This window comes from Oculina patagonica, chromosome 5 (assembly GCF_052425735.1).
Source record: "Oculina patagonica isolate OP01 chromosome 5, crgOcupat, whole genome shotgun sequence".
NCBI lineage: Eukaryota > Metazoa > Cnidaria > Anthozoa > Scleractinia > Oculinidae > Oculina > Oculina patagonica.
The window spans coordinates 5125805-5152934 of record NC_135762.1 but is presented as its reverse complement, the minus strand read 5'-3'; the positions used below and the strand labels follow the sequence as shown (position 1 = coordinate 5152934).

The following is a 27130-nucleotide window of genomic DNA, read 5'->3' as shown; positions in this document are numbered from 1 at the left end:
CTTCTTATCGACGGCTTTCAGTTCTCCCTTTCTGTAATGTTATGTAGTTATCTTCCAACGTCACAAGTAAAGATCGATCACGATTTATTGGTGAGACGTTGTCACCTATATTTATTATTTTACTGTTGTTGTCGAGACTTTGTCGCGTGCCTTTTTTCACGATCTGTATCGCGTGACTTTTTTTACGATTTTCGCGTGACCTTTTTTCACGCTATCGCGTGACTCAGTCAATTGTCAACTCAGAAGCTGCATTCTGTGTCAGTTGAGGTATCTGTGTTATGAATCCTTTTTTCTATAAAATATAGGTAAAGGAGGGGGCGGCATATCTTGGAATAATCGCTCTCATGATTTGTAAATGTTATTCAGCAATAGTTTTGAATGAATTATATACAGCTACATATGATAATTAGCAATAGTTTAAGTAGAATTGAAGGAGTATTCGGGTGAGCAATTTCGAGATAAGAAATAACACGACGCCAATTTTGAAATTACGAGTTTGATTACTCCCTGAATTATACATGTATACAAATTGTAAGTATGCCACTAATGTACTAATTAATCATTGTGATAATAAATTTTATTAAGTCATTTCATTTTATTTACAAGGTTCAAAACAACCACAATGCTAGAAAATTACAATTCTGTTTTTGTGTACTTCATTTAATCCACAGACCTAATTGCATGATTGTACCACCCTGGAAAAAAAATCAGTAAAAAAATGCTGAAAAACGGCAAGCAATTACAATATGTCTTCTGTATATTTAGAGAGATAGATGGAGATAGATAAATCATTTTTATTGGTGGGGCAAAGCCTTGTAGCTTGGGATGTACACATACTTATTAGGGGACACGACTAAAAAACTAATGTTATCCACATTATGAACTAGTTACAAAAATTCCTTTGTAAATATTGAGCTTGTTGTTTTGTAGTGTATCATGTACACATGTCTAATGATCAGCCTTAGTACAGTGCAATCTTGTGTTTTAATTTATGATTCATGTTCATCTATTGTGCAGTTCCAGGAAACTGATAGGCCATATCAACTCGAAGGAAGGTCATTGGAAATTCTTTGGGGGAGGTGGGTTTCAAAACTCAAAGTCTAAAGCTAAGTTGTAACTTCTGAACAGGGACGGCGGAGCAGTTTTCCAGGTGGGGGGGGGGGGGCTGACTAGTGACTTTAAGTGGGGAGGGGGGCTTAAGAGACTCTTCTCTTAATAAGTCTTTATTTTTTCGGAAAAAGTGGGGGGGTAAAGCCCCCCCCCCCCAGCACCCCCGGCTCCGCCATCCCTGCTGAAGGGTTGGGATGGAGGGTTTGGAGTTGACCACACATTGTCACAAACTGAGACTTCACTACTTTGCTACTCACTGATATTGAAATTAATAGTTGGCCCTGATTAAACTGCACCATATGTGGGTTTAGGAGCATATACTCCCCCTGATATACCCTGTGGTGCTGCAGTGTAAGGGGGAGGCTCTTCACTTGCTGTCGTTGCTCCAGGGTTGTATGGTGGTGGAGGATTGGCCGTGTGTTGCTGCTGTTCATACTGCGGTGGGGGGTAGCCTTGTTGGTAACTAACGGGCGGTGGTACCTGACCCGGGTGGGGTGGATTGCTCTGTATTGCACCAGTGGTGGTGACAGTAGTTGCTGTTACCCTCTGTCTTACTATAACTCTGCCGTAACGAACTGTTCTCTGCCGTCGGCGAGCGTAGAAAATGCACATAGAGATCATGCAAAGGAAAATGAGTGAGCCAATTACTGCACCAGCAATGACGGCGGTAGTATCATAACAGTCATCGTACGAATACTGGCATTTTCCGTTACAACAGCTTTCCCAGTTTCCGCAATCAGAGTTGAAGGAACAAGAAGAACCAAAGCAATCGGAGCCATATCTGCATTTGCTGCCACAGCAAGTTTCCTCGCTTGAACAATCGGAATCAGACGAACAGGACTGACCGACACAACTTGAACTGGAAACGCATAAACGGCTACAACAACTCTCCCCGCTAGAACAATCGGAATCAGACGAACAGGACTGACCGACACAACTTGAACTGGAAACGCATGAACCGCTACAACAACTCTCTCCGCTAGAACAATCGGGATCAGACGAACAGAACTGACCGGCACAACTTGAACTGGAAACACATTTACTATTACAACAACTCTCTCCGCTAGAACAATCGGGATCAGACGAACAGTATCGACCGACACAACTTGAACCGTAAATACATTGAGTATCACAACAACTCTCCCCGGTAGAACAGCCAGAATCAGACGAACAATAATGATCGAGACAACTTGATCCATTAACACATCTGTAGTTGCAGCAGACTTGATTCACTTCGCAGTCACTCTTGGAAGTACACCCATCGCTTACAGCAACCAACGAGAAAGCAATCAGGGCAACCAGTGCTGCGTATCTGAAGAGTATTGCAAAAGAAAATGCTGCCATATTTAACTCTCTATCGACGGCTTTTCTTTCTTCCGCCTAAGTTGTGGTTAAATTGGAACGTCGCAAGTTAAGATCTATCACGAGTTATTGCTGTGACGTCATACCATGTTTTCCTCCGCGAGTTGTCACGATATCGCGTGACTTTTCTACCCACAACAATAAAGCAGCCGGACAACTGATTAGAACTATGACTTTCGAAGATCATTTGTATCATTCAGCAAATCACTAATTTATCAGCCAAGTAGATAATGTCAGTGTCTCAAGGAGCACTAATTGTTGTTTTATGGCAACTTTAAGGTAGCTTGGGTGTCCTATAAAATATTGAAGGTGGGGGTGGGGTATCTGGGAATTATCACTCTTATTTTAGAAATTACCTCTGAAATAATCAGATATGGACTACAAAATTTAATAAGTATTGGCAGTACAGCTAGTATGTAATACAGTTTATTAATGACTTTTATGTGGAGCTACATATAATCCTAATCTAAAGGTTGCTTTTGTGTATGTAAAGAGATTCTAGTGTATTCCTTTGGACTTCCCTTAAAATGGAATGCATATATCTAACTGGATTTGAAAAACGTGGCCAACGAAAAGTGACCTGAGTGTTTTTGACCACGTACATTTCACTGCGATATGGCTATAAACATGCCCAGAAAGAAAAAAAAAATGAACAACGGCGCTGAAAGGTAGATAGGAAAGAAGAGAAGAGAAAAAAAGACTGACATTCACTTGAGTTTTTATATCGTTTACTTTGGAGATAAAACCACAAGTAAAAGCGACTAAAATTATGCAGTAATTAGCAAGGTCAAGCACTTAATTAATAGTAAACAAACTAACCAATGTTACATTGCCAGAAACAGTTTTTTTCATGCCGCTCTCCAATCTCAACTGAAACTTGCTCCTATTTAAACCAGAGTAAACAAGGGGGAACAGTTAAGTTTTTTGCGTACTAAGTAATTAACGTGTTGTGCTGCCAAACCGTAAAAATATATTTTCTTGCGTATAGTAAAACGCTGCGGCCTGTGCTAATTATGGCATCTTAAAGCTATAAGCTTGAATTACCCGATTAAAACAATCAACCGAAAGGTAACCACAAAAACTTACTGTTGCTACGAACGCATTTTAGCAATGAGACGTAGTTTGTTCTCACACATAGAATTAAACCAGAAAATTCCTGAACACAAAATTAAAAAACGAAACGGCAAAATCTCAGCGTCTCTAGAAATACTGAAAAAATAAAATGTGTCTAGTGACACACAGATTTAGTTAGGTCAGGCTTTTATAATATAAGTTATGACTCTTCTCTTTAAAACTATAAATCGCTCTAGTGTCCAAAACAGGTTGTTTTAAAGGATGGTGAGCATTAAAAACATCAATGTGACTTTTACACCACTTCCTTACTCACAGTTTGTTTTAAATAAAGTTCCTGGCAAGGGTAGAATTGCCTTGATTTCTGCCGCTTTCTTCCTCCCCGAGAAGAATTTAAAAACGAACTCATATCGCGAACAGCGGGATAATTGAGCCTAGGGTAGAATTCCATCACTTTACCAGTGCTGTTGCTAGACAGGGGGTGCTAATGGTATAGCACCATAAGAAGGTTTAGGAGCATAAACTCCCCCTGATACTCCCTGTGGTGCTGCATTGTAAGGGGGAGGCTGTTCACTCGCTGTCGTTATTTCAGGGTAGTGTGGTGGAGGATTGGTCATGTGTTGCTGTTGTTCATTCTGCAGTGGGGGGTAGTGCGGGGAGCCCTGTTGGTAGCTACCGGGCATTGGAACCTGTCCTGGGTGGGGTGCGTTTCTCTGTATTGCACTTGCGGTGGTGATGGTGGTTATTGTTGCTCTCGATCTCTGTCTCAAACGGCAAGCAACGACAACAATCATGCAGACAAAAACTAGCGAGCCAACTACAGCACCAACAATGATACCAATGGTGGCAGCAGAAGTGCATTTTTCCGAGCATTTTCCGTTACAGCAGTATTCCCCGTTTCCGCAATCAGAGTCTTTGGAACAAGGATACCCCACGCAGTCGCGGTTATCTCTGCATTTGCTGCTACAGCAAATTTCTAGGTTAGAACAATCGTCATCAGACGAACAGGGACGACCGACACAACTTGAACTGGAAACGCATGAACGGCTGCAACAACTCTCCCCGCTAGAACAATGGGAATCATACGTACAGGACTGACGGACACAACTTGATCCTTTAACACATTTGTGGCTACAGCAACTTTCTGAAATATCCCGGGAAGAACAACCACATTCAAGCACGGGTGACCGACACAATTTGATCGCTTAAAGGGAAACAAGGGTCTAGAAAAATTTTACCTTAAATGAAAGTTCATACGATGAAATTACTGAAAATAGTAATTATTTGCTTTGAAATCCAATTTGTTGTCAATAATCGGGACAGCAAAATAGTCATTTTGCTGCCGCGAGCGGCCATCTTGTTTTTCCCATCATGCAAGCGAGGCTATGACGTTTCATTAGTCAAGGATTTAGTGGGGTTTTATAGTGAACAGCAAAAGTGAGTCGTGCTTGTCCCAGAAATCAAGTCAGATAGAGCCATAAACCTGCCCACAATACGACATGTCCTTCGAGGAAGAAGTTGACTCGAGCCGATTGCTCATCAAGAAGCTTCAAGATCAACCTGTAATAGTGGAATGCGACGCCGACGGTCCTACACAATCGCATCTTGGCAATCGCGACCGGTGTAGCTGCAACAATTTCCAAGTTTGGCCCACAAAAACAGAAAGGAGATGGACATTCTGGGTTTAATACCGCCTGGTCCTCGAAGGTTTAAATTGAACCTTTCGAACTTTTTGATCTTTTACTCAAAGGTAAACATTTTAATACAGAGATTACGGAACCAGCACGCAAGCCACTTGTCAGTTCACAAATGCGACTTAAATGGTGAGTTGTTGTTGTTGTTTTTTTTATTTGTAAAAGACAACTCGAGAAAAAAGTAAAACATTGCAATTTTTCTTTCAGTGGTAAAATCACCAATAAATTCTACGCGACGTAAAACATTTTTTTAGACAAATGCCTGCGATGCGAGACAAAAAACTAATTAAATTAATGCAAGTCGCGGTGGATTTTCTCGGAAATCCTACAACTTGTAGCTGCTATTTTAGGCCACTAACTCATCCTAAAAATGGTAAAAGGTTTACCGCGTTGGAAATGAGAAGAAAAACTTGCTTGAAAAAAGTAGAACAACATGCTATGGCAACATTCACTTATCGCGAAGTTTAATTAAGTCTTCGCGTTGTCTCCAAAGCCTATTATAATTATTTGCACGCACGGCAACTCAGATGTTTTATTTTTGCTCACATTTCTACATTGGCTACAGAGCTTGAATGAGATTTTTCTTCATCGAGTTTCGGTCAGACAGATATCACTGTGATATCAAATTAGAGTAGTGTAGAAGTTTCATTGAGCATCGTCGTAACTTTGATGGCCTTAGCTTCGCAAAAATTTAATATTGTGTTTTGATTTCACCTGAGTATAAATATTTCCAGGGAAATATTTTCGCCTGGTCAGAGTCTAAAGTGTCTTTATTTTCTTCTTGTCTTGCAGTTTTCGTAAACGTAAAACTTTGCGACTCTACCATCCCGGGCGCTAGAGGTTTGTTATTCTACGTGAAAAATATAAATAAAGCCATCGCAAACCATTCGCCGATCGGCTCATGGTCGCTCATGTTCAGTGATATGTATGGTGGCCCATCAGTGCCATAGTATTTTACGCTGTATTTTACACAATTTTTTCTTTTTTATATTTATATTTTTATTCTCTTATTCATTTTTTAGTTTTATTTTATTTTATTTTATTTATTTTGATTATTATTTTTTTTTTCATTTTTCTTCTTGTTTTTTATTTTTATTTTTTATTTTACTTTAATTTCATTTTATATTTTATTTTTATACTTTTTTATTTTTTTGATCAGCAAAAAAAAAAAAAAAAAAAAAAAAAACTATGGTGGCCCATCAGTGCCATAGTATTTTACGCTGTATTTTACACAATTTTTTCTTTTTTATATTTATATTTTTATTCTCTTATTCTTTTTTTTTAGTTTTATTTTATTTTATTTTATTTATTTTGATGATTATTTTTTTTTTCATTTTTCTTCTTGTTTTTTATTTTTATTTTTTATTTTACTTTTATTTCATTTTATATTTTATTTTTATACTTTTTTATTTTTTTGATCAGCAAAAAAAAAAAAAAAAAAAAAAAAAAAAAAAAAAAACGTCCGTGGCCCACGAGTGCCATAGCAAAAAAAAAAAAAAAAAAAAAAAAAAACAGCCGTGGCCCAGGAGTGCCATAGACCATGATGCATTGAGAAGGAGTAGTTAAGCAACATGGCGGCTCGAACAAGGAAAGATACCTGGAAAGAAGATGAAGAACTAACGCAGGACTTAGGGCAATATCTGAAACAGGGGCTGAAAAGACATTTTGGCATAGAAAAAGCAGGTGACAGGCCTACACAGAATACTTCGTTCGTGACATTTGTACATTTGCCGTTCTGTAGTGGATTTGGTCGGCCAATTTATTTTTGCTTCTCACTCGTTTATAAAGGGCACTATACGCTGTCAGCTGTTTTATTAGGAGTCATTTTAAGTTAAATAGAGTCGTAAGACTTCAGCCGCCCAGCAAATGTGCAGAAGACATAGGACATGTGTCGGTAAGTTTATGTTTATGTGTTTCTTGCATCAATTTGATCGAGCGTTAAGTCGTTTGATATCGATCGATGTTAATGTTTTTACCTCCCTTTTTCGTTGTGTGACATTCTTGCACCAAACGTTTAAATTTAGTTTGACTGCATATTTACAACACGCAAGTTTGTTTTTTGTGTGTTGTGTATACCACCATATCTTGCAAATATGAATGAGCCAAGATACATGACAAATTTAATACAGAGGTGTCAAAATCTACTTACGGGAAACCGTGCAGTCCTACATCCTCTGCACATTTGCAGGCGTATATATAGTGCCCTTTCTAAAGAAGTGAGAAGCAAAAAGTCAATTGGCCGACCAAATCAAATACAAAATGGCAAATGTTCAAATGTCACGAACGAAGTATTCTGTGTAGGCCTGTCACCTGCTTTTTCTATGCCAAAATGTCATCTCTTTTCAGCCCCTGTTTCAGGTATTGCCCAAAGTCCTGCGTAAGTTCTTCATCTTCTTTCCAGGTATCTTTCCTTGTTCGAGCCGCCATGTTGTTTAACTACTCCTTCTCAATGCATCATGGTCTATGGCACTCCTGGGCCACGGCCGTTTTTTTTTTTTTTTTTTTTTTGCTATGGCACTCGTGGGCCACGGACGTATGATAGATATGTGCCTGATTTTTAAAACGATTGCTAGCTCAATACTAGCTTGACGGACTCTATTTTCCGAAGTGTAGCTGAAAATGCTAGGAATAGCTTCCTCATTTAGTGGCGGTTTTTTTCCTTTTGATCCAAGTAGCTCCGTCTGTAAGGAAATACATGTACCAGTCAGTAATATTGGTAATATCAACTGCGTGACACAAGGATCAGAAAGGCGATGATAACAATAAACAGTGTAACATCCCTAAGAGATGGGAGGATTCCTTAGAATTAGCAACTATTCCTGAGACAAAATAAAATAAAACACTGGCTGATTGTGTGTGCTGTGGCTTTTTTCGTGAACAAATCGATAACAATTACATCGCCGCTTACGGTCAGAAAATTCGCGCTGATTTCAGGAACAAATTTAGCATATCCACTTAAAAATAAATGTTATAAACTCGGAATACCGCACACTACCTTTCATGAGGATGCAAAATATAAATTACATGTAAACAATTTACGTACCTGGAAATCTTGCTCGAAGTCATTTTATAATTAGTGTAAAATGATCGGATCAGAGAAAACAGTTCCCGCGCTTCGGTCATTTACAGCATTTACCCTCTCGTTTATATGTCTTGGCGTGCCACTTTTTCGATTTTTTCACCCTCAGGAACTTGTGAAGAGTGACCCATCCCTTAGTTTTTTGTATGTGTTGCTACAGCCAGCATCCAAGCAGCGAACCATAATATTCTGGGCTTTATTAGATATTACTTTTGCACCGAAGATCTGGGTCATTGCAAAACCAGCTTTGACTAATGCTACGTCATAGCCTACGTCATTCAAGATGGCGGCCGTCGGTGTTCGAAAGCGGTGATTTTGAACGATTTCAAAGCCCTCTTGCTAAAATTCAAGGCGGCGCTTTACCAAACGACAACTATTTTTGAAGTCCTGAACACATGGGCTTTCATTTAAGGTAAATTTTTTCTAGACCCTTGTTTCCCTTTAAGACATTTGAAGTTGCAACAACTCTCCCCGCTAGAGCATTCCAAAACAAGATAACAAAATCGACCGACGCAACTCGATCCATTAACACATCTGTAGTTGCATCATACTTGATTTACTTCGCAGTCACTCTTGGAAGTACACGAATTATCGCCAACAACAACCAGTGGCAAAGTAATCAGGGCAACCAGTGCCGCGTATTTGAAGAGAATTTCGAAATGAAATGCTGCCATATTTAACTCTTTATCGACGGCTTTCTTCCTTCTGTAATGTGGTTAACTTCGAAAGTCGCAAGTCAAGATTGATCACGGGTTAATGCTGAGAGGTTGTCACAATATTTATTATTATATTGCTTTTGCTATGATGGTGTCGCGTGCCTTTTTTCACGATCTGGATCGCGTGCTTTTTTTCTCAACATCGCGTGACTTTTCCATCAGCAAAGGACCTTAACAACTGATTAAAAATTCTGGTTATCTCCATCAGCGCCCGTTTTTACGCTGCATCGCAGCTTATTTGCGAAAACCGGAGCATAATTACATTGTGATTTTTCCACCAAGCAGAGGACCTTGACGAAATTTGGTAAAGTACGTATATACATCAGCGTCCAGGGTTTCTTCAAATCTAGACATTAAGACATTGGCTAGTTAGGGCCCAAGCGGGGAGCCTGTTTGTATAGTTGGACGTTGAAGAGTCTTGTTGCCCCTTCTAAGAGATCGACTACAATCCCGGACAAACCAGTTAAGACAAGCGCATTTCACAGATTTTTCGCGAATGTTTTGCCTAGCAAGCTTGTTAAAAACATGTTATCCCCCTCTAGATCTCCCCCCACCCAATGTTGTTTTATGGGGTTTGCAATTCACCAGGCTTTGTTTCCATAAAACGACAACATTGACAACATTGAAATAGGGGAGGGGGGATTGACAAAAATGAGCTGTAGTACCAAAATTGCAGGTGAAAATTCAACCATTTTTGCCGGGATTGTATAGGTCCTGCTTACTGAGATTAAATGACAAGGCATAAAAATTGGCAAGTTTTTCAAGTTTTTCAATCATCATCTGTCTTAATATTCGTCAGTAGAAACCATCCTTGGTTATTCTTCGCTTTTTTATTACTTCTTGGTTGCTTTTCTATGTTAGAATGCATTGTACCGTTATTTTGAGGTTTCCTTCAACCCGTTACAGGAGGCATGTGGATGACTAAGTTGTAGTTATCCTGTTGTAGTTATTTGACGCTGCAATTCATTTTGTGCTACGTTCTTTTATTTTATCAAACCATTTCTTATACAAATCTTTAAACAATAACTTATTCTCAAGAAACTTATTCAACAGGCTTTGACTAGTACTGCTGGGCTGGGTTACTCTGTATTGTGCCCGCGCTGCTGTTACTTTTTGTCCTTTTTTACTATTGAATACTACGGCGGACGTACTTTTACTGACTGTCACTTTTACTAGAGTCTTACCAGGACAGACATTACCAGTGGTGGTAACGCTGCTGTCAGTGCCCTTCGTACTTTTACTGTAACAAACCTGAACTGTAACAATTTTCCTCTGTTGCTACGTTCGGTAAACGTATCGAGCAGCAATGGATCAGAAACTAGAGAGGCTCAATGACCTTTCAAAGTTTTACAGGAAGACACTATGCATTGATATTAATATGACAGTTAGTCTTAGGAACATATATTCCCTGTGTCGCTTCAGTGTAAGGGGGAGGCTGTTCACTCGCTGTCGTTGCTCCAGGGTTGTACGGTGGAGGATTAGTGGGGTCCATACTGTGCTGGGGGGTAGTGTGGGTAGCCCGGTTGGTAGCTAACGGACGGTGGAACCTGTCCCGGGTGGAGTGGGTTGCTCTGTATATTTGCACCAGTGGTGGTGACATTAGTTGCTGTTGCTCTCTGTCCTACTATTACTCTGCCGTGATGAAGTGCTCTCTGTCGACGGTAAGCGACGACAATACACACAGAGATCATGATAATGAAAGCGACTGAGCCGACAACTGATCCAACAATTACGGCGGTAGAATCAGAACAATATTCATACGAGCATTTTCCGGAACAACAGTTCAACCAAATTCCGCAATCAGAGTCGGTAGAACAAGAAGACCCCAAGCAATCGGAGCCATATTTGCATTTGTTGTCACAACAACTTTCCGAGCTGGAACAATCGGAATCAGACGAACAGTGACGACCGACACAAGTTGAACTGGAAACGCATGAACGGCTACAACAACTCTCCCCGGTAGAACAATGCGAATCATACGTACAGGACTGACCGACACAACTTGAACCGTAAACACATCTACTATTACAACAACTCTCCCCTCTGGAACAACGGGAATCAGACAAACAAGACCGACCGACACAACTTGAACCTTCAACACATTCTCTGCTACAACAACTCTCCCCGGTAGAACAACTGGAATCAGACGAACAGAAGTGACCGACACAACCTGAACCGTTTACACATCTGTAGTCACAACAACTCTCCCCGTTGAAGCAACCGGAATCAGACGAACAAGACTGACCGACACAACTTGATCCATGAACACATCTGTAGTCGCAGCAGACTTCATCCGCTTTGCAGTCACTCTTGGAATTACACCCATCGCTTACAGCAAGCAACGAGAAAGCAATCAAGGTAACATGTGCCGCGTATTTGAAGAGACTTGCGAAAGAAGATGCTGCCATGGTTAACGGCGTTTTTCCTTTCTTAATGTGGGTAACTTCGAACGTCGCAAGTAAAGATCGATCACGAGTTATTGCTGAGACGTTGTCACAATATTCATTATTATATTGTTATTACTGAGAGGTTGTCGCGTGCCTTTTTTCACGATCTGTGTCGCGTGCTGTATCGCGTGACTTTTTTCACTATATCGCGTGACGTTTCCATTTAGCAAAGGACCTTGACGACTGATTAAAATTTGGTAAAGCTCGTCAGCGTCTATGGTTACGTTGCATCGCAGCTTACTTGCAAAAACCGCATTTTTTTTGTAAAAAGTTTTAAAGCCGTGAAATTCTGGATGCGGCATGTTCAAATTACACTGTAATTATTCACGCTAAATTAAACGAGGGTTCGAGTTATCGGGAGTTGAGAACAAATGTACGGAAATAAGGCAAAACGGTGTTTACGGTTTTCTGTTCATACAATGTACATTTTAAACAAATTTAGAGTATAGAGAATTCGAGTGAAAATGGAACAAAACATTTCTAAATTACTGTATGAGTCATAACGTAACGAAATGGAAAGAAAACAAAGGGTACTGCGAACTTTGCAGGTTTCAAAGAGAACAACGTCGGGCTACTGCTACAGAGTTCTGGCGATTTACTTTCAATACACCCTGACGCTTCTCAACTAATCTAATACTATCGATTATCTTTGAAAGTTTTCTAAGGTTGGTTTTATAAAAATGGATATCAACTTCCACCAACAAACTAAACGTCTGTAGCACGTCAATGGTGTGGCACAGTTCGTGTTTTGAGGGGCGAGTTCTGACTCGTGTACGTATTTATTTCAAAATAAATTCAGAGTTTTTGACTACAGTACACTGTTTGCTTTGACTTGTCACGTATTGACAGACATGGTTCGAGTTATCGAGGGAAAAATTATATAGAAAATGACCTGAAGGAAAACGAAAATTGGTTCGAGTTAGCGGGAGGTTCGAGTTATCAGGGGTTCGAGTTACCGAGGGTAAAATTACAGTAAATGTATGACGGAAATCCAGGGGAAATCGATCTTGGTTCGAGTTAGCGCGAGGTTCGTTTAAGCGAGGGTTCGAGTTCTCGGGAGTGGACTGTTTCTTACAGACAGCGGTTGCTATCGAGCTGAAAACCCTCAATAAGATACATATTAAGGACGTCTTATAGCCAGTGAAGGATAAAAAGGCAGGGATCTCGCGATTCTGGATTTTTTTAAATTTTGATGATGGCATCTTTCCTTCACAATCTAGAGTTTCTTCAATGCTAGACATAAAGACATTGGCTATTAAGGGCCAAAGCTGGGAGCCCATAACGACACCGTCTGTCTGTTCGTATAGTTGGACGTTGAAGAGGAAAAATTGATCTCTTATCGCCCCTTCTAAGAGATCGACTACAGGTCCTGCTGATCGAAAGCAGTAAATCTCCGCTAAAGCAAAAGCTCTTCACTCACTGTCGTTATTTCAGGGTTGTATGGTGAAGGATTGGTCGTGTCCTGTTGCTGTTCATACTGTGCTGGGGGGGGGGGGGGGGGGGCAGGAGGGATAGTGTGGGTAGCCTTGTTAGTAGCTATAGGACGGTGTAGCCTGTCCCAGACTGGGTGTGTTGCTCTGTATTGTGCCTGCGTACTTTTACTAGAATCTTAGCAGGACAGGCGTTGCCATCCATGGCGGTAACGCTGCTGTTACTGTCCATCGTACTGTCACAAACCTGAATTGAGATTTCCCTCTGTTGCTACGTTCGGTAAACGTATCGAGCAGCAATGGATCAGAAACTACTGCCAGGCTGAATGACCATATTGATGTTACAGTTAGCTCAAGGAGCATATACTCCCTGTGTTGCTTCAGTGTAAGAAGGGGGAGGCTGTTCACTCGCTGTCATTGTTTCAGGGTCGTATGGTGGAGGATCAGTCGTGTCCTGTTGCTGTTCATACTGTGCTGGGGGGTGGTGTGGGTAGCCTTGTTGGAAGCTAACGAACGGTACCGGTGGAACCTGTCCCGGGTGGGATGGGTTGCTCGGTATTGCGCCTATGGTGGTGTCAGTAGTTGCTGTTGTGCTCTGTCGCGCTATTACTCTGCCGTCAGGAGGTCTCCTCTGTCGATCGCAAACGCGAACTAGTATGCGAACTAGTAGGCAAACTAGTATGAAAACTGGTATGCCAAATGGTATTAACATTAATTGAATGTAAGTGGCCCATTGGAAGGTGGCATCATTATCACATTCTTCATTCGTGCATTTTCCGTTACAACAGGTTTCCCTGTTTCCGCAATCAGAGTCTTTAGAACAAGAAGACCCCACGCAATCTGAGTCATCTCTGTATGCGCTGCTACAGCAAGTCTCCCCGCTTAAACAATCGGAATCAGACGAACAAGACTGACCGACACAACATGAGCCGTTAACACATCCGTAGTTACAGCAGACTTCTCCCGCTTTGCAATAACTCTTGGAAGCACACCAATCGCTTACAGCAACTAACGGCAAAGCAATCAGGGCAACCAGTGCCGCGTATTTGAAGAGAATTGCGAAAGAAAATGCTGCCATATTTAACTCTTTATCGACGGTTTTCTTCCTTCAGTTCTTCCTTCAGTTATGACGTCAAAACACGTCTTTCTCTGCGAGTATATATGGCGTGCCTTTTTTCACGTCGCGATATGTATATTTTAAAAGACTTGCGAAAGACAACACTGCCATATTTAACTTTTTATCGACGGTTTTCTTCCTTCCGTAATGTGGTTAACTTCGAACGTCGCAAGTGAAGATCGATCACGACTTATTGCTGAGACGTCATAATATTTATTATATTGTTATTGCTGAGACGTTGTCGCGTTCCGTTTTTCACGATCTGAATCGCGTGACTTTTTTCACGATATCGCGTGACTGACGACTAGTTAAAATTTGGTTGTTTCCCATTTGTACTTATTTTCTTGTGCTCGCAAACTTTTTTTTTCATATGTGTTTGACAGGAGGTCATGGGCTCCTGGTTTTTGACTAACAGCCACACTTTTAGTATACGGCAGAGAGATTTTCATCCACCTAGATTTAACACTGTCACGTATGGAAAACATTCAATTCGATATCTAGGCCCAAGACTTTGGGGCAAGTCATGAAAAAAGAACGATCGGCCGTCGGTCTCAAGCATTTCAAGACCCAGAGCAGGCTTGATTTAAGTAACATCTTAGATGGATGTAGTGGCTGCTATCATGGCAATTTATAATTTTAATTTTTCTTACATGTGTGTGTTTATTGACATAATGTGATTTGCGCGATGCAGTCGTTGTGTCACCCACAAATGACCACTTCTCACCATTAGAGTTCTCAGTAGCTCAGTGGTTGGAGCGTCCGACTAGTGTACGGAAGGTCGTGGGTTCGAGTCCCATCTGTGAACTCAGAATTGTTTTCTGAGTTCTTTCTCTCCACACATCAATCCATTATTATTATTAATTTTTCTTACATGATTTTTTTTATATCATTTGTAAAGCTCTTTCAAAATTATGCTATTTATTATCTGTTTTCAATTTCGATTTTTTATTCATTTTAGAGATAGTTCTAGTTAGTTGTTCCCTGTTAGGAGTAGGGATTCCCAATCCCCACTGCAAGATGTAATTGACGCAGTAATAAAGTCATTATCATGATGATGATGATGATGATGATGATGATGATGACGATGATGAAGATAATGATGATGATGATGATGATGATAATGATAATGATGATGATGATGATGATGATGATGATGATAATGATGATTATGAGAAGAAGAGATTTTGTAAAGCATATACATGCTAAAATAATAGTTATCTGTCGACTTTTCGGCATCATCTTGACGCCATTCCCAAGACTAACAATAATATAGATTTAGGCACGCCTAAAAGCGGAGCTCCCCATTTATTTAATTTTCACTGGAGCTTACAATGTTTTCATTCTAGTGAATAAGCGGCCAAAGTACTAATGTTTATGGCGGTTTATAGGTGCAAGACAAATTTAAATAGCTCACGGTTAAACTGAATGTCAGCAGTACGACAAAAATAATAATCTTAAAGCGGGGCAAAATCATTGCTCATGGCACGAAAAATTACTTTAGACAGTAAATTACCTGCTTTCTAGCAATAGAAAATAGTTTCGCGATCCTGTTATAGTTTCGCAGCAGTTTAGTAGACTCCACAATATCTATTACATTGATATAGGATATATTCAACGTGCATCGTAGTGTCTGTCGGATTAGCTCAATCGGGTCCCAATATTACCAGTTTAGACAACACGCTCTTGTTCAGACATTGGATTACATCTGGTGTCACGCAAGTGCGTGACATCTGTTACCTCGCTATCCCCGGCTTACTCCCTGCCCGCGCTATATGCGAACTCCTCCCGGACACCCCACCGGAACAGGTTTTACGGGAACTGCAGACCATCCAAGCAGCCCTCCCTGACGCGTGGTCCCGCCTAATCTCCACACAGTGTACATTCCACCGCGCCACCACCCCAGTTACTTTTATCCTTAACACCCCGCGGACTCCACTTGCTAACCTCACTACACGACTCTTCTACCTTATACTCACGAAAGACTCAAACACGGAGGCCCACGGCCTACAGTACTGGAAACGGAACCTTCACCCCACTCCGAACTTCAATGCTTCCTTTTGGAAGTCATTATACTGCCCCCTGCTCCCCAATAAGTACGGGGACATTGCTTGGAAAATAGCCCACCGTGTACTCCTCACGGCCTACTCACTCTTTAAAATAAACGTCTACCACACGATTACTTGCCACAACTGCACTGCAACTGAAACAATAGACCACCTGTTCTTACAGTGTCCAACAGTACTGCCTTTCTGGTCAACAGTAAAGGCTTATATCAGTGACATCTCAGACAAAACGATTACTTTGACAGACCAAATTATCCTCTTTGGAATTCAACTTAAGAAATCAAATAAGCACATAAGGAATAAGATCCATTTAATCAACTTTCTATTACATATGGCAAGGTATGCCATTCAAAAATCTGCGGTAGAATACCGTATTCATAGCAACATTCTTCCTATCTCAGCAATTTTTAAGTCTATGATTAAACAAATTATAGCTCAAGATTTTAAATTACACAACGCGAAAGGAACACAGTATCTTTTCCCTTTCAAATGGTGTATCAATAACACAATCGTGACTGTAGTTAATGATAAGCTATGTTTTAACATTTAATGTAAGAATCTCTCTTTAGTAGTCCTTAGTGGTTACCAATAAGCTGACTTTCTGTTCAACCTGTAAAACAACGAAAAACACTGCTGTAAGTAATCTGTAGAAATAGCAATAACGAATACAAACTTAATGTACTCGCTCTGAAAACTATCAAGTTAAGTATTAAAATTGTAAATAAACAGCTCACAACAGAGCTGTCTTAGCAGAAATAAAAAAAAAAAAGGTGCCGGTCTGCGGATCGGGAGGTCGCGAGTTCAAAACCCCAGAGGGTCAAGCTGTTTTTTTTTTTGTTTTTTTTGTTTTTTTTTTTTTTTACTACCCCGTTGCAATAAAATCGTTTGTTTATTATATCAACCCGATTTAGCTTTCGAATGCTCCTTTATGTACGATGCTGGCTTTACAGATAGACACGAAAGTCATCGATCGATTATGGCTCTCAATGTCCACTTTTTTGGCGGTCGATTACTTTCTACACGTAATTTTCAGCCACATTTTGTTTCATTGCTTCTTGTTTTTCTTTTCAAACCTCTTTAAATTTTACAAGCCGCCTTTATACGGCCGCCTTTATACGGCCTTCTTGCTTCACTATTTCTACCATCAAACTATGGCGGCCATGTTGCGCGACTCCGTACGCCGTTCGTACGCGCCCGCGAACCATGCCGCTATCCATGTTGACCATGAAAACTGAGAGGCAAGGTTTTCCTGCATTTGTGCTTTTTTTCTTATTTTATTTTGCTTTTTTATGGGTATGGGGCTCCGCTCTGCGGCCCTGCGGGCCGCTAAGGAAGGAGCTCCGCTAAAATAAAATATGCGATGTCGGTAAAGAGTTTCAAAATTTGCATAAAGCAACAATTCCTAGATGTATACTTTTGCACGGACAGAGTCCGTTTGCTCGTTAAGGATTGGTCGCAGCTTGCGGATGAAAAGCATCTCTTTGATTAGGCAATCCATTTTGTTCTTACACTTTGCAAGCACGTGAAATTCATTTAACAGAGACGCAGGCATTGGAACATTGTGATCGTCCACGCAAATGCTTATATACAATGTTTATACAAGAGGGCCCTTAGTGGGGTGGTGGCATTTACGATTAACGGTTTGAAATATTTTGGCTTTTCTACGGCTAACGGTTAATTTCTTTCCGTAACGGTTAACAGAAGTGTTAAAAATTAATTTCCATTTTTACGCCGAACGGCTAGATTTTTGGCAATAACTTATAACTTCACCGCCGGGTTTGGTAAGATTGGTCGCTGCAGAGGGAGATGAACGCTAATCAGCCAAAGCCAGCCTATCAATAATAAGCTATAATAATATGACTCCTTTCAGTATAAAACTATTCATCTCTCAGCTGCTTTATGAAAATCCAACAGTGTTGAAAAGCGATCATTCTTAAGGCTGGCGAACATTAAAAAAAATCATCCCTATGACCTTTACACTTCTTCATTCCTCACAGTTTGATTTCAGTAAAAGTTCCTGGCTAGGGAAGGATTCCTTCATGCACTTTATCAGTGTTGCCAGTGTTGCTGTTAGATTAGAGAGGTGGTGCTGATGGAAAAGCACCATTAGAAGGGTAAGGTGCATAAGTTCCCCCTGATGCTTCCTGTGTTGCTTCAGTGTAAGAAGGGGGAGGCTGTTCACTCGCTGTCATTGCTTCAGGGTTGTATGGTGGAGGATTGGTCGGGTGCTGCTGTTGTTCATACTGTGCTGGGGGGTAGTGTGGGTAGCCTTGTGTTACGCTAACGGACGGTGGCACCTGTATTGTGCCTGGGATGGCGATAGTGGTTGCTGTTTCTCTGGGTCCCGCTATCACTCTGCCGTGAAATGTTCCCTGGCGACGGCACGCGCAGGCGATAAACAAGGAGATCATGCTGATGAAAGCGATTGAGCCAATTACTGCACCAACAATGGCGGCGGTAGAATCAGAACAACGATCATTCGTGCATTTTCCGTCACAACAGTTTAATCCAATCCCGCAATCAGAGTCGGTGGAACAAGAAGACCCCAAGCAGTTATAACCATATTTGCATTTGTTGTTACAACAACTCTCGCCAAAGTAACACCCGGAATCAGACGAACAGTATCGATCCAGAAACACATATGTAGTTGCAGCAGACTTGCAATTTGATTCCATCCGTGACAGTCAATCGAGTGAGTACACCCATCGCTTACAGCAAACAATAAGAAAGCAATTAGGGCAACCAGTGCTGTGTATTTGAAGAGAATCGCGAAAGAGAATGCTGCCATATTGAACTCTTTATCGACGGCTTTCTTGCTTCCGTAATGTAGTTTACTTCGAATGTCGCAAGTAAAGATCCATCACGAGTTATTGCGGCTGAGGCGTACGTCATAACGCGTTTTTCTCTACGAGTACAATATATCGCGTGCCTTTTTTCACGATAGTTGTATTTTAAGAGAATTACGTGCAAAAACGCTGCTATTTTTAACTCTTTATCGATGGCTTCCTTCATTTCGTAATGTGGTTAACTTCGAACGTCGCAAGTAAAGATCCGTCACAAGTTATTTCGGCTGCGACGTCACGTTTTTCTTTGCGGGTACGTGCCTTTGTTCACGATATCGCGTGACTTTCTGTCACGATTTTGTGTGACTTGCAGGAATGGCCAAATGGGTTAAACTGTTGCGACGGAAAATGCTCGTATTGTTCTGATTTTACCGCTGCCATCATTGCTGGTGCAGAAATTGTTAAAATACTGGAGTTAATTCATATATAGTAGATGCCTTCTTCATGCAAAGTCGTATGCTAATGTGGCAAAATGTAAATGATGACATCAGCAAAGATCGTCCTTCAGGATATAACCACATAAAGGTCATTGCACTGACATCTCTATTAGGTAGAGTGATTGGGGGGGGGGGGGGGGGTTGACCTAACCTGGAGAACCCTATTAGGTGAAGGAAGGGGGGGTTTGACCTAACCTGGAGAACCCTATTAGGTGAAGGAAGGGGGGGGAGAAGACCTAACCTGAGATCTACCCTACCTCCCTACTTATCACTCCTGGTTAGATACATTTACCTTTTTGTTCATGTTTTCAAAAACCGGATTCTGTTATTTTTACTGATTTGTCCGGTCAGAAGGTGGCGGCTATGGCACAGATGAAGTGTGTTTATTGCGAGGGCTACTTTTATTCTACGTTTTCTGAATCCCTGACAAAATTGAAGTGCAATTCTCTGAAGGCAGTGCATGTAGGTTGTCAACCTTACGTACCTTGTTTACGTCAAGATGTTTGGCAGTTCTTCCAAAGAGTTTCGGTAAAAGTTTAATTTATCATGACCTAACACTGATTCCAGAGGTGTTGGAATGTTTAGAAAATAAACAGATAGTATGCCCTTATTATTCTTACTATCATCATCATCATCGTCATCATCATCGTCATCGTCAGTCAATCAATCATCACCATCGTTATTTTTTTATTAATAATATATGTTTACGATCGCCATCTCATCCTGCTACCAAACACATTTTTATTTCAGCAAGGCGAAGTTTTACTGACAGGCTGTTAATGCACATTCTGCAGACGTATTTTACGCCTCGTAGACATCCGAGTTCCAAATATGCTCCCAACTACGAACAGTGGTTTGACATTTGGCCACCTCAGTTTATTTAAATTAGGAGGTGGTTGGCAGCTGGTAAAATAAATGAGTCGGGTGTTTTTTTTACTCTCCCTTCAAAAAATAAGAACGCCTGATCTCAGATTAAAGGTGACTACACATTGTCAGAAATTTCCCCCTGTTGCTACTCATTGATGATATTGTTAGTTGGTCCAAGCAGCATATACTCCTTGTGTTGCTTCAGTGTAAGAAGGGGGAGGCTGTTCACTCGCTGTCATTGTTTCAGGGTTGTATGGTGGTGGATTGGTCATGTCCTGTTGCTGTTCATACTGTGTGGGGGAGGGGGGAAGTGTGGGTAACCTTGTTGGTAGCTAACGGACGGTAAATGTGGAACCTGTCTCGGGTGGGGTGGGGCTGCGCCTGTGGTGGTGACATTGTTTGCTGTTATTCTCTGTCCCGCTATTACTCCGCCGAGACGAAGTGTTCTCTGCCGACGGCGAGCGTAGATATACGTGATGATCATGCTGATGATAGTGAGTGAGATTGAGCCAACTAGTGTTCCAACAAGTACGCCGGTAAAATCAGAACATTTATCTCTCGAGCATTTTTCGTCACAACAGTTTAACCAAGTTCCGCAATCAGAGTCGGTGGAACAAGAAGACCCCAAGCAATCGGAGCCATATTTGCATTTGTTGGTACAACAACTTTCCGAGCTGGAACAATCGGAATCAGACGAACAGTGACGACCAACACAACTTGAACTGGAAACGCATAAACGGCTACAACAACTCTCCCCGCTAGAACAATGCGAATCATACGTACAGGACTGACCGACACAACTTGAACCGAAAACACATTCACTATTACAACAACTTTCCCCGGTAGCACAATAAGAATCATCATACGGACAGAAGAGACCGAGACAGTTTGATCCATAAACACATTCGTAGTTGCAGCAGACTTGATTCACACCGCAGTCACTCTTGGAAGTACACCCATCGCTTACAGCTAGTAACGAGAAAGCAATCAGGGCAACTAGTGCCGTGTATTTGAAGAGAATTGGGAAAGAAAATGCTGCCATAGTTAACTCTTTATCGACGGCTTTTTTCCCTTCGTTAATGTGGTTAACTTTGAACGTCGGAAGTAAAGATCGTTATTGCTGAGACGTTATCGCTTGCTTTTTTTCACAATCTTTATCGCGTGCCTTTTTTCACGACATCGCGTGACTTTTTTCACGACATCGCGTGACTTTTCCACCTAGCAAAGGACCTTGACGTTTGATTAAAATTCAGTATCTTCATCAGTGCCCTTTTACGTTGCATCCCAGCTTACTTGCAAAAAGCAAAATAAAATAATATTGTGACTTTTTTGGAGATCATTTGTATCATTCAACAAATTACAAAATTATAAACCTTGTAGACAACCAAGTACATAATGTGACTAAGTTAAACGGTGTTGTTATGTAAACAACAGAGCAGAAAAGTTGTAGTTTCGTTCACTAACAATTTATTAAAGTAAGGAAAAGAAAAAAAGGTGAAAGCGCCAAGAACCCGAGGTCAGTGGAAAGGATTGGCTTCAGAGCAACTACTGGTACGAAGGCTTGTGTGCAAATGACTGTTCGTGGCCGGAATTGTTAACCAGGGAGGGGGTGGGGGGTTGCAGTAAAAGAAAACAAAAAGGAATCAAGAGAAAATTAAATGTTAAAATGGTCACCGATAGAAGAAGTCTCTAGCTGGCATCAGAGCTGCGGTGCAAATTCCATTTTATCCAATAAAAATACAGAAATATAGATATTTCTCAACTTTTAACTTTTCAAGTTATCGTGGCACCGAACCAAACACAGACTAAGCGTTGTACAGTCACTCACCATCGCCAGTTTGCTTTCACAAAGCTCGACCCAAGATGAATAGGCCATTTCCGAGTTCATCTATTTTTGCCTCAGTTTTAAAACGAGTCTACGTGTGAAACCATTCAAGGGAAAGGCTAACTCGGAAATAACCTATTAACAGCACCCCTAATATAAGCCACGTAATCTTTTCTCATTCATTGTTGAATCGAACGCGTTTCTTTACTGTAAAGGCACATTGGAGCTGAGAATGAACGTTCAATAGGATAACTTCGAACGTCGCAAGTAAAGATCCGTTGCAAGTTGTTGCGGCTGCGAGCCTGCGACGTCACGTTTTTCTCTGTGAGTACAATATATTGCGTGCCTTTTTACACGATATTTGTATTTTAAGAGAATTACGTGCAAAAATGCTGCTATTTTTGACTCTTTATCGATGGCTTCCTTCATTTCGTAATGTGGTTAACTTCGAACGTCGCAAGTAAAGATCGATCACAAGTTATTGCGGCTGCGACGTCACGTTTTTCTCTGCGGGTACAATATATCGCGTGCCTTTTATGGCGGTATCGCGTGACTTTTGTCATGATATCGCGTGACATTGTTCACGATATCGCGTGACTTTTTGTCACGATTTCGCGAGACTTGCAGGAATGGCCAAATGGGTTAAACTGTTGTGACAGAAAATGCGCGTATTGTTCTGATTTAACCGCTGCCATCCCCCTGATTGCTAGGGCAGCAATTGTTAAAATACTGGAGTCAATTCATAAAGTAGATGCCTTCTCCAAGTTGAGTCGTATGCAAATGTGGCAAAATGTAAACGATGACATCAGCAAAGATCGCCCTTCAGGAAGTTAAAACATAAACTCCAAGAAAAGGTTATTGCACTGACATCCCTATTGGATGAAGGAGTGTGTGTGTGTGTGTGTGTGTGTGTGTGTGTGGGGGGGGGGGGGTTGACCTAACCTGAGATCTACCCTTCCTCCCTACTTATCACTCCTGGTAAGGAGGGCATGATACATTTACTTGTCGGATCGTATGTTCAAAAACGGGATTCTGGTTATTTTTTCCGATTGGTCAATGAACAATATGCTTATTAATTTTTGTGGTCAGAAGCTGGTGGCTATGGCACAGATGAAGTGTGTTCATTGCGAGGATTACTTTTATTCTGTTATCTGAAGCCCTGACGAATTGTTTTATTCTCTGAAGGTAGTGCAGATAAGTTATTAACCTTGCGTACCTTGTTTACGTCAAGATGTTTGGCAGTTCTTCCAACGAGTTTCGGTAAAAGTTTAATTTATCATGATTAAACACTGATTCTAGAGGTGTTGGAATGTTTAGAAAATAAACCGATAGGATGCCCTTATTATTCTTACTATCATCATCATCATCGTCATCATCATCGTCATTTTTTTATTAGTTAATATATGTTCACGAGCACCATCTCACCCTGCTACCAAACAGATTTTTGCTATTTTAGGAAGGCGAAGTTTTATTACACGCTGTAAATGCACATTCTGCAGACGCCTTGTACGTCTGAGTTCCGAATTTGCCCTTCAACTACGAAGAGTGGTTTGACATTTGGCCCACCTTAGTTTATTTAAATTAGAGTGTGGTTGGCAGCTGGTAAAATAAGTGAGTCAAGTGTTGTTTTATTTACTCCCCTTTAAAAAATAAGAACGCCCGATCGCAGATTAAGGGTGATCACACGTTGCAATTGTCACAATCTGAAATTTCCCTCTGTTGCTATTCATTGATGATATTGATAGTAAGTCAAAGCAGCATATTCCCTGTGTTGCTTCAGTGTAAGAAGGGGGAGGCTGTTCACTCGCTGTCATTGTTTCAGGGTTGTATGGCGGAGGATTGGTCGTGTGCTGTTGCTGTTCATGCTGTGCTGGGGGGTAGTGTGGGTAGCCTTGTTGGAATAAACGGTAACAGTAACGGTAACGGTGGAACCTGTCCCGGGTGGGGTGGGCTGCTCTGTATTGCACGTGTGGTGGTGACAGTGGTTTCTGTTGGTCTGTGTCCTTCTATTACTCTGCCGTGACGAAGTGCTCTCCGCCGACGACGAGCGCAGATATACGTGATGACCATGATAACAAACATGAGTATGATTGAGCCAACTACTGATCCAACAAGTACGCCGATAGAAACAGAACATTTATCTTTCGAGCATTTTTCGTCACAACAGTATAACCAAGTTCCGCAACCGTAATCAGACGAACAGTGACTACCGACACAACGTGATCCGTAGCCCAGGGGGGAGGGGGGGGGTACTTGCAGTTTACATGACGGGGAGGTCCGACGTATTTTTTTGGGTTGAAAATTTACACCCTCGGTATTTTTTTGGGTCAAGAGATCTGTCATGTATTTTTTTAGGTCTTAAAGTCTGTTCGATTGAATAAATCAGTAACGAGGTGCTAGGTCTTGTCCTTTTTGGGTCAAAAAAATTTTGATGCCAGGTATTTTTTTGGGTGTAAAATTTCAGGCTCATGTATTTTTTTGGGTTCCCAATATGAAGCTCCGTCGAACCCCCCCGTCATCTATACTGCAAGTACCCCCCCTGGGATCCGTAGACGCATGTATTGCTACAACAACTCTGCAAGATAGAACAATGGCTAGCATACCTACAGTACTGACCGACACAACTTGATCCGTTAACACATCCACTATTTTTGCAACAAATCTCCCCGCTGGAACAATCGGAATCACACGAACAGGGGTGACCCTATTCGGCGGAATGGCGGAACGGCACAGTGGAATGGCGGAATGGCGGAATATCCTAAAACGAGGAATGACGGAATATCCTAAAGCGCGGAATGGCGGAATATCCTAAAACGAGGAATGACGGAATATCCTAAAACGCGGAATTGCGAAACAGTAAAGAAAGGAAAATTTAAACTACGCTTTGATTTTTAGGTACTTTATTTCTTTCGATGACACTAGAACGATTTACGTTAAACACGGACTAATAACTAATACAAGATAATCTTTGGTTAAATCGAGGCGTCAACATATGTAAACAACAACAACAACAAATTGTAAAATGTAGGTGTTAACAAATAAATTTGAAGTTGCCCAAAAAATAACCTCTTCGAACACAACTGCAGGCAATGCAAAAGAATTGTCGTGCGGTATTGGGGGTAATCGGGTGTGATTGACTTTTTGGGTTTATTTATTTTGTTTTTCTTTTATCTATATCAGAGTAGTAGAGCAGGCATCAATCAGACTTTAAAGAGTGTTTTCTACAGTGCTTGTTCTAGAAAAAAAAATTAAACTTCACACTGAAAGTACCTTCCTGTTTTTCTGTGAATGTGAACATGCACAAATATAATCCTTGATCGAAAACGTATCATAGTAATGTTTTTTTCTCTTTATGAAATCGGCGCTCTTCGGTGAACTATTATCAGAGCCATTACCGTAGGGCAATTGTTCCCTTTTTGAATCCTTTCTCAAGAATCGGACGAATCACGAATTCTTGAAATGCAGATTAAGAGTTGGAGTCCACCTAAAGTGGACTCCAACGGTGGGGAAAAGCGCGCGCTGTGTTTGACGCGTACAAGGTAGCTGTACGCGTCAAGTACGCGTCAGATTTTCAAAGCTTTCTGCCCATCTTTTTACCCACGAATATCGCCATTTTAAAACATTTTTGTTCTAACAAGCTTGAACTACAAACTGTATCTATAGCTTATTCGCATTAATTACGTTCAAAACACGACGCGTTTGTAGAAAAGCCTTTAAAACCAAATATTTTCCTACTAGCTAACGTACGGTACGCGCGTGCGAAACAAAGTTTGCATCATCCGCGCCCAAATGCTGAAGCTGTTCATCAACCAATCAGATTGGCGAATTGAACGCACTTGGCCAGATGTGTACTACCGTGGTAAGTAGAAATCTGGGTACGAGAATAAGTACAATATGATATTAAATAATTATTTTTAATGTGTTGGAGTGCCGGTAGTAGGCAATACTGCCGATACACCAAATCCCCTCGGATATACACCCTGTTAAAGGAAATTTCGCCAAATTTCCTTTAACAGGGTGTATATCCGAGGGGATTTGGTGTATCGGCAGTATTGCCTACTACCGGCACTCCAACACATTAAAAATAATTATTTATATCATATTTAAACGGGTGCCACGCGGTCCTTTCTATATCTCTATCACTTGTATACTTACCGCGACTCACTACCTAAATTACCCCGACCTGCTCCCGTACTGGCCTCGTTGCTCAGTCGGTAGAGCGTCCGTAGATCTAATCCGGAGGTCGTGGGTTCAAATCCCGCCGGGGTCAGAGATTTTTCTTTGCCCCGCGGGAACCCTCCCAAATTTCCTTTAACAGGGCACAGGGAGCCCTCACGTCCGTTAAGAATATGAATAAAAGATTACCTAATCGCGCGCGTGTTTTTGTGGCGGCCATTTTGAATTTTTAATTTTCGCGCGGTCTGCTAGTGCGAGGTCTGGAACCGATATTACGGAAGTCTGGGACGGGCGGCAGAATTCGTAAATTCTCGGAGGATCCGATCGCTCACCGAGAATAAATAAGTGACAAGGGATGAAACTTCTCATTGGCTTTCGTCGTATGTCTCTGCCAGTTGGGGGGAACGGAAATAAGATGGAAATAAAAGACCGGAAGTCAAAATGCGGGTTGCGTGACGTGCGTTCAACATGGCGGACCAATGGCGTCCTCTTAATGTTGCAAATGATTTGAAGAGTAATTCAGCTAGCGCTGTGGAAAATGAAGGAATCAACATTGAGTCGACAAACAAACTTAAAATAACGGAATGGTGAGTACTTAATGCGCTTTAGTGTTAACGAAGAGAGATGTGATTTCCACAGGTAGCTTAGCATTTTTAAATCTGTATACCGTGGTTTTGAATGGCAAAGTTGTTTTTAACAGTTTTAATTTACAAAAATTAAAATAAAAACAATTTGAATTCCCGGTCATAAACAGTAGTTGACCTTGCACGGTCGCGGTAACCTTGACCTTAGGTCACGGCATGGTATTTAGCGTAAAAAGAGGATTGTGTTTGAGATCTACATGTACGTGTCTATAGGACTCGTGAATCACCTTACAGATTTAAATCGTCATA

At 41.1% G+C, this 27130-nt stretch overlaps 2 protein-coding genes across 2 annotated transcripts; both read right to left on the bottom strand.

Annotated features, from left to right (window-relative positions):
* Positions 1 to 559: 559 nt before the first annotated feature.
* On the bottom strand, positions 560 to 2559 carry LOC144653886 (uncharacterized). The gene is made up of 2 exons (XM_078514014.1): positions 1368 to 2559; positions 560 to 695 (listed from the first exon to the last, which is right to left on the bottom strand). Exon 1 carries the CDS (start codon positions 2452 to 2454, stop codon positions 1396 to 1398), a length of 1059 nt encoding a protein of 352 aa, XP_078370140.1. The 5' UTR covers positions 2455 to 2559; the 3' UTR covers positions 560 to 695; positions 1368 to 1395.
* Positions 2560 to 10479: 7920 nt separating this feature from the next.
* Positions 10480 to 11564, bottom strand: LOC144653897 (uncharacterized). Its single transcript, XM_078514032.1, has one exon. The coding sequence runs from the start codon at positions 11438 to 11440 to the stop codon at positions 10511 to 10513; it is 930 nt and encodes a 309-aa protein (XP_078370158.1). The 5' UTR covers positions 11441 to 11564; the 3' UTR covers positions 10480 to 10510.
* Positions 11565 to 27130: the final 15566 nt, after the last annotated feature.

Coding starts and splice junctions, on each gene's coding strand:
- LOC144653886 (XM_078514014.1), bottom strand. CDS start 2,454: ATGGCAGCATTTTCTTTTGCAATACTCTTCAGATACGCAGCACTGGTT.
- LOC144653897 (XM_078514032.1), bottom strand. CDS start 11,440: ATGGCAGCATCTTCTTTCGCAAGTCTCTTCAAATACGCGGCACATGTT.